At 38.7% G+C, this 9599-nt stretch overlaps 1 protein-coding gene across 9 annotated transcripts in view; it reads left to right on the forward strand.

Annotated features, from left to right (window-relative positions):
- DROSHA (drosha ribonuclease III) overlaps positions 1-6274 on the forward strand; it is a 121202-nt gene extending 114928 nt beyond the window's left edge. For 8 of the 9 annotated variants that reach the window (XR_012030347.1, XM_072825003.1, XM_072825005.1 and 5 more), the window contains 3 exons: positions 1526-1618; positions 2439-2485; positions 5858-6274. Coding sequence is in view for 7 of the 9 variants with exons in the window: in XM_072825003.1 (XP_072681104.1) it covers positions 1526-1618; positions 2439-2485; positions 5858-5988 (271 nt within the window). In the remaining 2 variants the exon portion in view is untranslated. Of the gene's footprint in view, positions 1-1525; positions 1619-2438; positions 2486-5857 lie in introns of those variants that run through there. The other variant, XR_012030348.1, reaches the window with a different exon arrangement.
- The last annotated feature ends 3325 nt before the right edge of the window (positions 6275-9599 follow it).

Below are 9599 nucleotides of genomic sequence, written 5' to 3' on the forward strand. Positions count from 1 at the left end.
CCAGTTTTGATGCAAACAGGAGATTTTACTGGGAGGTAGAGTAATTATCCTGAGACTCTCCTTTGTTGACTCAGAAGGTGTTTTCAAAGAGGAATTACAAAAGGAAAGGATTATCAAAATAGGTGGATTGCCTCCCGAGGTATTTTCTGGGTATGTGTTTTTAAGGATGTTTAAAAATCTAGTTTGAATGCAGGTTTACTCCTTGTCTGTGCACACACATGGTTGCAAGTGCACACATTTGTGCAAATGTTCCATATGGAATAAAAGCCCCTCTCTGTGGACTTTCTCAAACTTCAAAAGGAAAAACACCAGAGTGGCAGTTGCGAATTTTAAGTCCTTTTTTATGTGTTTATTTAATAGTCACAACACGTTATAGGCTTTTTCGCTACAAGAACTGAGGCCAAGTGAAGTTTGAGTCACCCCACAGCAAGCTACGATAAATTGTCCCAAGAAACTGTCACTGCTAAACAATGTTTCCTTTACTTATTGGGAAAAATCCCCAAATGTTTAGAAATAGCACTTTAATATGTACCTAATAAGCATAATGAATATCCAAACTGTATTACATGAAAGGCTCAAAATATTTCCTCATCAAAGTGATAATTAAAGTTCAATAAATAAAATGAGGATGATAAACTTCTCATAGCACAGGCGTGATTACTGTCATAAGTGCTACCTTAAAGAAGGCATCCATGTGCTTTCATCCCACGGAGTATATCAACACAAAGGAAATGACTCTGCTCCCTTCTCATAAATCCCCCAAATGCAAGTACACGATGAACTTGTTCTTTTCTATCAAGATGACAGGGATGTTTTACATATTTTTTTCAAGATTACCGTGTTCGTTCCATTATCTTTGTTGGCTACTTTTAATTTCCCTTTTCCATAAAGTTATCAGTTTTACTGCATTAGAAATCTGCGCCGTGTCATTAAAATCCAGAGTACCTGGAGTTTTGTTTTTTTGGCAGTTGTGTTGTGTACTCAGCATTATAGCCTACCTTTGAAGTGATCTCAGATGTTTCAGAAATTAAATACATTTTCCGATCTTTTAGATAAGATACCAGGCATTGGAGAGAACTCATAAGGGATGAAACCATTCAGATGTGGCTTGAGATGCATTGCCCAGATATTTATCATTTTTAGTTGTGATTAGCATTGAAGAACAATTAACAGACTAAGATGGTTAACTTTTCACTGCTGAAAAGTTTGTTAGTTTTAGGATACTTGGAGTATACACGCTTTGAAATTGTTTAAGACATTTTATACTTCACTGGTAGCCTTCAGGTGCTATTTATAATGCTTTGGGGAAAAAAAAAAGTATAAAAATCCAGTGTAGAATTTTAAAAATTTCCTACTTTAAAAGCTCTCTATAGATTTGTCAGCATAGCAAATAAACTTACTCCTTTAATTTTCATGTTATTTTTACCTTTCTCTAAGTGATAAGTACACGTTTTCTTAGTTATATATTAGCAATAACAATGAAATAATACCTTACCATAATTAATGTTCCTTTTTTTTCTTTCAGAACGCTGCAGACGGTAGGACCCTCCCATGCTAGAACCTACACTGTGGCAGTGTACTTTAAGGGAGAAAGAATAGGCTGTGGGAAAGGACCAAGGTATGAGAGAAGATCCTTTTAACTTCTTCAAATGAACATCCTGTGTGTCTGAAAAGTCCCTACTGGGTACTTCCAAACTTTGCAGTCTGTCATTTTAAACTCAGAGTATAGAATGTTCAAGGGTAATAAAGGGAATCCCAAGGATTAATGTCCCCACCAAGCCCAGCCCCAAACATGAGCTTGGCCTTGGATAGTGAGAGTGCCATTGCATAAGGAGCTTGGCTACCTTGAGAGGGCCTCATTACCTGGTGTTGTAAAGGTAAGATCTGTCCAGTGTCAGTTACCCAACAGGGTACCCAGTGTTGCTGCAAGCATTTTATAGATACGTCGTGCATGACACAGCCATTAAACATTTGATTTCTCACTGCTACTCACTTGAGCTTTGTTGGAAATGCTACCTAACATCTTCTCTCAGGTAAAAAGAATTATGTATATTATCGTCTTTCTCTGAACCCTCTAATTTATATCTTAAACTGAGAAGTGATTGGAAGTCTGTCTACATTTTTTTTTTAACTCTCCTCTTTTTTAAACTTATTTTAAGGAAGTTCAAACTTAAAATACTTCAGACCTAATATAAATGGAAGGTATTTTAATACAGTATTAAAAATGTGGAACAAATAACCTCAATAGGCTTTGTGCAAATAAATGATGTTTCTGCATGCCTTTGTGTATAGTCCTAACCTGTGTGATTCAGTATGTGACAGAAGTAATCAGATAAAATTTTATGCATCAGACATGAAAACCTGAATAATGTGTGGCCATACCTTGTGTTTTTGAAAAAAATCTTTAAACTGCACTTTACCTTTATTTTATTTGATAGTATTCAGCAAGCAGAAATGGGAGCAGCAATGGATGCACTTGAAAAATGTAAGCCTCTCCCTTTTTCTATAATTATATGTTCATAATACATGTTTTATAGAAAGAAAATGGGGAAATATAAAAACGGTAAGTACTGATAAAATGTGATTTTTTTCTTCATAATTACTCTCCACATAGAATGTAGTAGAATGTAAGATATGTATAAAATGGACTGATAATTTTTCTGAAAAGTATTCCTGAATGCTTTTTGATTTTCATTTTCCTTTCTTGTGTGGAGTCCCACTCAGCCCAGATTGCCCATATGAACAGCCCAGTGTATCTTTTTCGATTTATTTCCCTATACTTCTAAAATTTTATACAAGTGAAGGTTTTTTTTTCTTTTTAGTTTTTGGCCATTGTTTTATGAGAATGAGATATTTACACACTTTTCTGCATCTTTTTGTTCTTGCTCAATAATATATCACAGGTGCCCCTCATTCATTCTTTCTTAATGGCTGCATAGTATTTCATGCAATGGATTTGCCATATTCTAGTCAGCTCTTTTAGTTTTGATGGATACTCTTTCTGGTTTTTTTTAAATCACTGTTGACAGTAAATGTCTAAATAGTCCTTTTGGTTCTATGGGATAGATTCCCAGGAATGGGATGGCTGAGTGGAGGATACTTCAGTGATGTCATTGACCATGTAGGGAACTGTATAGTCTTTTGTAAATTGAAGGCTTAAATGCAAAGAATTTTTCTTCTGAGGTCTACTGTGCTATACTGCACAGTCTGTGCAAAACAGGACAGTGCAATTCCGTTATGCTCCAAGTACCAGCTAAATGTGGGACAGAGCAAAGCGCGGGAAGCTAAAGTCAAGAGGCCCAGGATTCTCAGTGTGGGAGATTCCAGGAAAGGAAAGAGGGCTAGGAGTCAAGTGGAAATCAGCAGACAGTAGCTTCCTAGGGTCAGGGAAGGGAGGACAAGTTGGCAGTAGCTTGTATTTCCAGGTTCCAGTGTCTATGGAATCTTCACTGAAAGTTTTAAGTTAACTCTGTTGGGGAATTTTTTCATTCATTATATACAAATGCACAATCACCTATTGAAATAAAAGTGAGATTCCATTTTCGACCTATAAAATTGCCAAAGGTTCTCTTTGGAGGTTTTTTTCATTCACTTTTAACGATAAAACAGTACTGGAGAGATGGTGTGTTCAGAGACTGACCTCCACATGCATATTGGTAGGAGTGAGTCATTTAAACTCCCAGAAAGCACTTTAACCGTCTGTTTCTAGTCATTAAAGAAGTCCATACCTTTTGATCTGGAGACTTCATTTCTAGGAATCAAACTTAAGGAAATGACTGGAGTTACGAGCCCCAGTTCACATGCCATGATAATAGTGACAACTTGATTTATAACAGCCAAAAAATAATTAAGTCAATCAAACTGCATGTTTAACAATAGGGAAATGCTTAAATAAACTATGCTATATTGCAGGGGTTGGCAAACATTTTTTGTAAAGAACCAGATAAAAAATATTTTAAGCTTTGCAGGCCACACAGTCTCTGTCACAATTACTCAACTCTGCTACTGTAGCGGGCAGGAATGAATAGTATGCAGATGAGCAGATGTGTCCGTGTTCCAATAAAACTGCATTTACAAAAACAGGTGGTGGACTGTATTCGGCCTATGGGCAGTAGTTGACCAATTCCTGCTTTTATCCAAGTGTTCTTACACTTTGTAATCATTAGAGTGCTGATACAGAGAAATACTTATACTAGAATAAGTTTTTTTTTAAAAATGTACCCATGAAAATGTATGTATGCCATTCTCTCTCAAAGTAAGGGTGCATGGGGGAGTGATTAAATATTCATATGTCTATATAATACATGCACATTTACACTATGTATGTATGTGTGTACCATAACTCTTAGGAAACTGTAAGGATACATTCTAAAAGTTTATCAATGGTTAGAACTGAGTGGTGGGATTTTTTAATGCAAACTAAGTTCTAGAATAGAATTTACCAAGGAAGTAGGGTTCATTTTGTAGTAACTAGCTTTACAGCTGACTTTTTTGTATTCGATTTGGTTTTTCCAAAAGCACTTATAGTACTTGAAACCTGTGTTTTATACAATACATAGGGTCAACTTGATATCATTTAGGGAATAGGATTAGGTTCCTGTTTTATTTTTAAAATACAGGTGTCATTATGTATCTCTTGTTTAAAATCAGTCAGTGACTCAGATATTCAGAGTCTTTACTGATTGACTGCCTGTCTCTCAGATACTTTTCCTAGCACCCTGCTCCTGTCCCTTCCTCTCCCCTGGGGCGAGGATAGGACATTATATAAAAAGGGAGAGAATAATTTAGGAATTTGCTGTATATTTAAATCCCTTTTGTTATTCTTCAACCCAGACAAAAGCCAAACTTGCTCTTCCCCAAACATGCCATCTCTCTCACATCTCTGAATCTTCATATTTAAAATATGAAGTAGGAACTCTTGTATATAACAACCCCTTACCCAGTTAGAGAGAAGAGTGTCATTTTCCCTCTGTGTTACAGGTAACTTGTGTGGCTCTCATTCATGTTTATATGCATCCTTTTTTTTTTTTTTTGTATGCATCCCTTTTTGATGTTTGTTGTTGAAGTGTGTGTTTGTTGACTAAGTGTATAAAATGACTTTTTTTCTTGTTCCATCCTCAATTTCTTACTCCGCCAATGTACTTGCTATATACCTCAAATGACAACTGAATTGTAACATTTTTAGACCTTAACCAAGATTTCCACTGTATCTTGCACAGGGTCAAATATCAGACTAAATGGAGCTTAAACTGTACTGTTGAGTGACATGTTTCCTTTAACCAAATAAAAAATGCTCTACCTGCATTGCTGTTGCTAACATAGCATTGGGGAATCTTATGGTAAACTTTAAAAATAGAATGATCAGAAATAATAACTTAATGCCTCTGTCCTTCAGATCTTTTTCCTCTTTTCTCAGAAAATTTAATTCTTGGTAACTGGTGTGATAATATCATTATTGGGAGCTTTTGGTTTGAGCTTTGCAAAAATACATAGGCCCATTTGGCTACATTCTGTAATCTCTCCCTGACCATCACTTCTTACTAGGAGAACCTTGTTCAAACCTGCCTGAAACCACTTGGAAACAACACATCTGTGTTTTAACACTGCTATATGTTTTGGTGCCTTTTATACTCAAATCCACGTCAGATGTTGCACTATAGCGTCGGGGTACTGGTGCAGACGACGAGTGGGTTTCTGAATGACAAAAGACCAAGGGAAGACACCGAGCAGTTGTCTGCCCCCTGCCTTAGAATATACAGCTCTGTGTTTCTCGTGAATGTGTGTGTGTTTAGTTTGCATCGTTCTTTGCACCAGAGGCTACCCTTTATTGAGTATAAAATGTATTTCCTCGTGTCAGATAACTTTCCCCAGATGGCCCATCAGAAGCGGTTCATTGAACGGAAGTACAGACAAGAGTTAAAAGAAATGAGGTGGGAAAGAGAGCATCAAGAGAAAGAGCCAGATGAGACTGAAGACATAAAGAAATAAAGGAGGGCACGGAAATGGTGGCGTATTTACTTGCTTAATAACTGTGACTGTTGCCCATCGAGATCTAGCCTAGTTTTCCTGCAGACGATGAATGAAGTGTGCTCGTTGAAATAAAACACAAGGTCAACTCGCTATTGTTGTTTTACCGATCTAATATGTTATTTTGAGCTGGATGGTCTTTATTACAAAGTATATGGTTTCTCTTCTCTTTAATGGAAAACCTCACTTTGGTGGATGTGCATATTCCCTTTTATTTTGTTCTTTCAACAATAAAATTCAAAAAGCATCTTCTACGTGGAATAGATCCTGTTTTTCTCTCTCTATCTGAGATTGTGACATAAGACTTCAGCTGACAAATGAAAAATTCACCTCACCAGATATTTGGGCTACACTCTATTAACATCTATACTTTTGGAAGTCTCTGGATTATTAACTAGATTTTTCAGCTTTCATCTGGATGTTTAACGTCTTCTCAACTGCAAACACTGAACTTACTCTCACTAAGCATTGAATCTTTTGTAGAAGGGATCCCTTTAATGTTTTAACTGGCTAATGTGAGTGGGGAAGGACATATTTGAATCAAATATATCCTTTGAATCATTAGAATAGGAGGAGAAATCATGATTCCAAGCCACACAACACTTTAAATCAGATACTCTAATCCTGGGGTCAGTGGATGCTTTAAGAAGTTCATAAACAGACTTGAAGGAAGTCTCAGAACCTCCTGAAATTGTGTTTGATTTTATGTGTGTGTGTGTGGGGCGGGGGGTGGTGGTGGTGAGGGCAGTGGTGAGGTTGGGAGTGGACCGGAGCAGGATGAGGAGTCTTTATAGCTTTCATCAACTTGAAGTGGTCCCTGCAATAAAGGGCTAACATTACATTGAAAGACATGACATTTTTTTAAAATGTTATTTTAAACTGAGTATCATTTGTTTCTTATTAATAAAGACAAAGTTTGGGGCACCTGGGTGCTCAATGGTTGAGCATCTGCCTTCGGCTCAGGTCATGATCCCAGGGTCCTGGGATCAAGTCCTGCATCAGGCTCCCTGCAGGGAGCCTGCTTCTCCCTCTGCCTATGTCTCTGCCTCTCTCTGTGTGTCTCTCATTAATAAAATAAAAATCTTTTTTAAAAGGGTGGGGCAAAACTTCTCTTTTAAAACAAATGTGTTTTTATTCATTATTTTAATAAATATGTGGTGAGTACCATCTGTGTATCATGCATCATTCTAGGCTCTGGAGCTATAGCAGTGAACAAAATAAAATTCCCTGCCCTCAGGAAGGTAATGTGCTAGTAGAGGAATGCATACAATAGACAAGGAAGTAAAACATGTGGCACTTGATGGTGTAGATGACGGCCAAAAACAGAGCAAGAGGGTGGGATGGGTGCAGTTTTAGTCAGGTGGTTCGAGAGATCCCCCTGAAAAGGTATCATTTGAGTTAAGATCTGAAGCAGGAGAGGGAATGAGCCTTTCAGGTATTTGGAAGGTTTCTTATTTATAGGACTATTAAATGTTACCTATACAAGATGGAAAATTTGGGATCCCTGGGTGGCGTAGTGGTTTGGCGCCTGCCTTTGGCCCAGGGCGCGATCCTGGAGATCCGGGATCGAATCCCACGTCGGGCTCCCGGTGCATGGAGCCTGCTTCTCCCTCTGCCTCTCTCTCTCTCTCTCTCTCTCTCTCTCTCTCTCTCTGTGACTATCATAAATAAATAAATTTAAAAAAAAAAGGAAAATTTGGAGAATATATTACTTTTATTAGGAGGAGAAAGAAACAACTGCTACTTTGGAAATCTTGTGGAGAAAGTTGAAAGCATAGGCAGAAAAGTAAATCACCCACAATTCCATCCTCTAGAACTTTTGTATATTGTCAGACCTGTGTATAGACACACGTACACACATGCACTCAAGTGTGCGTTAACAATTAGATACCATACCTGTGGTTTCCATATCCTTTTCTTTTTTATTAGCTACTACATCATGGATCTCTCTCTGTTGAATCCACATTTACATTGATGGCTGCATATTAATGCATATCTTAAATACCAGTTATGGATGCACTATAATTTGTTGACTAATGAAAGATGTATAGGTTGTAAGCAGTTTGTTCCGTCATAAATAATCCTGCACACATGTACACATATATATTAGAGAAGTGAGAGAAAACCTCTAGGGCTTTTTATTTTGTTAATCATAAAATGTAAGATTGTACCTGTAAGAAAAGGTTGTCCTGCTGCTGCTCCTCCCTACAAAGAGCAAAACTGGAGGGGAAGGCCACTGTTTTCATCAGTGGCCTTGCAAATGTTACCAGGGAAAATATTTGAACTTTTTTAAAAAAGCTTTTATTTATTTATTGCAGAGAGCAGAGCCACAAGTTGGGGGGAGGAGCAGAGTGAGAGGGAAAAGTAGATTCTGTGCTGAGCCCAGAGCCTGATGTGGGGCTTAATCTCAGAACCCTGAGACCATGGTCTGAGCCGAAATCAAGAGTCGGACACCCAGTTGACCACTCAGGAGCCCCTGAACTTTTTTTAAACAAGCACTTCCACTAGTCTTCCATATGCATCAAAATAATGCCAAAGCCAGCATGCTGCTTGGGACTTTTTATTGGGCTTTGACTTTTTCTCTCTGTAGTATCCGTGGCCTTTTTCATTTTCTTTCTCCATATTAATAGCTCTTGAAACCTGAAGTGAAGTCTGTAAGACACTAGAGTACCTCACAGTGAAACATACCAAACACACCATCAGGGCGGGGTAGCTCCAGGGGCTCTATAGGAAACAAGGAGGCCAGCAGCCAAACTGTACCCAGGCACATAGACCAACTCAATGTAACAGGCCACTGTGACCACCATGTCCACCCTGCCTCCTGCCCAACCCAGCCCAGCCTTACTTTCTAGTTCTGATCACAAGAAGGGCCAGTGACCGTGCACATTCTTAGTTACTTCAACTGTGCTGTTACTGCTCATAGAGGCTGAATATGAAGGTTACTTCTCATAAGTCACTTGGGTCAGGGATGCCTGGGTGGTTCAGTGGTTGAGCTTCTGCCTTTGGCTCAAGGCATGATCCCAGAGTCCTGAGATCGAGTCCTACATCGGGCTCCTTGCATGGAGCCTGCACCTCTTCCCTCTGCCTCTGTCTCTGCCTCTCTCTGTGTCTCTCATGAATAAATAAAATCTTAAAAAAAAAGTAAGTCACTTGGGTCTAGTTTGGGAAACACGTGATGGTGTGTCTACAGCCAGGGGTCTTCAACTGAGACTGGAGGGGGAGGAGGGGGAGTAGACCACACAGGAAGGTTCACATAAGAGTTAATTTTGGGGAGTTAACTGAACCTTAAATATGAGAGAAAGGTTGCAAGATGTGGGGAGGACATATGCTTTCAAAGGAGCAACAGGATTGGGTGGAAAGAAAATGGGTAGGGGCGCCTGGGTGGCTCAGGTGGTTAAGCATCTGCTTTGGCTCAGGTCATGATCCCAGGGTCCTGGGATCAAGCCCCGCATCAGCTCCCTGCTCAGAGGGGAGTCTGCTTCTCCCTCTCCCTCTGCCCATCCTTGTTCATGCTTGCTCTGTCACTCTCTCAAATAAATAAATAAAATCTTAAAAAAAAAAAAAAAAAAGAA

This window comes from Canis lupus, chromosome 4 (genome assembly GCF_048164855.1).
Source record: "Canis lupus baileyi chromosome 4, mCanLup2.hap1, whole genome shotgun sequence".
NCBI classification, from domain to species: Eukaryota; Metazoa; Chordata; class Mammalia; order Carnivora; family Canidae; genus Canis; species Canis lupus.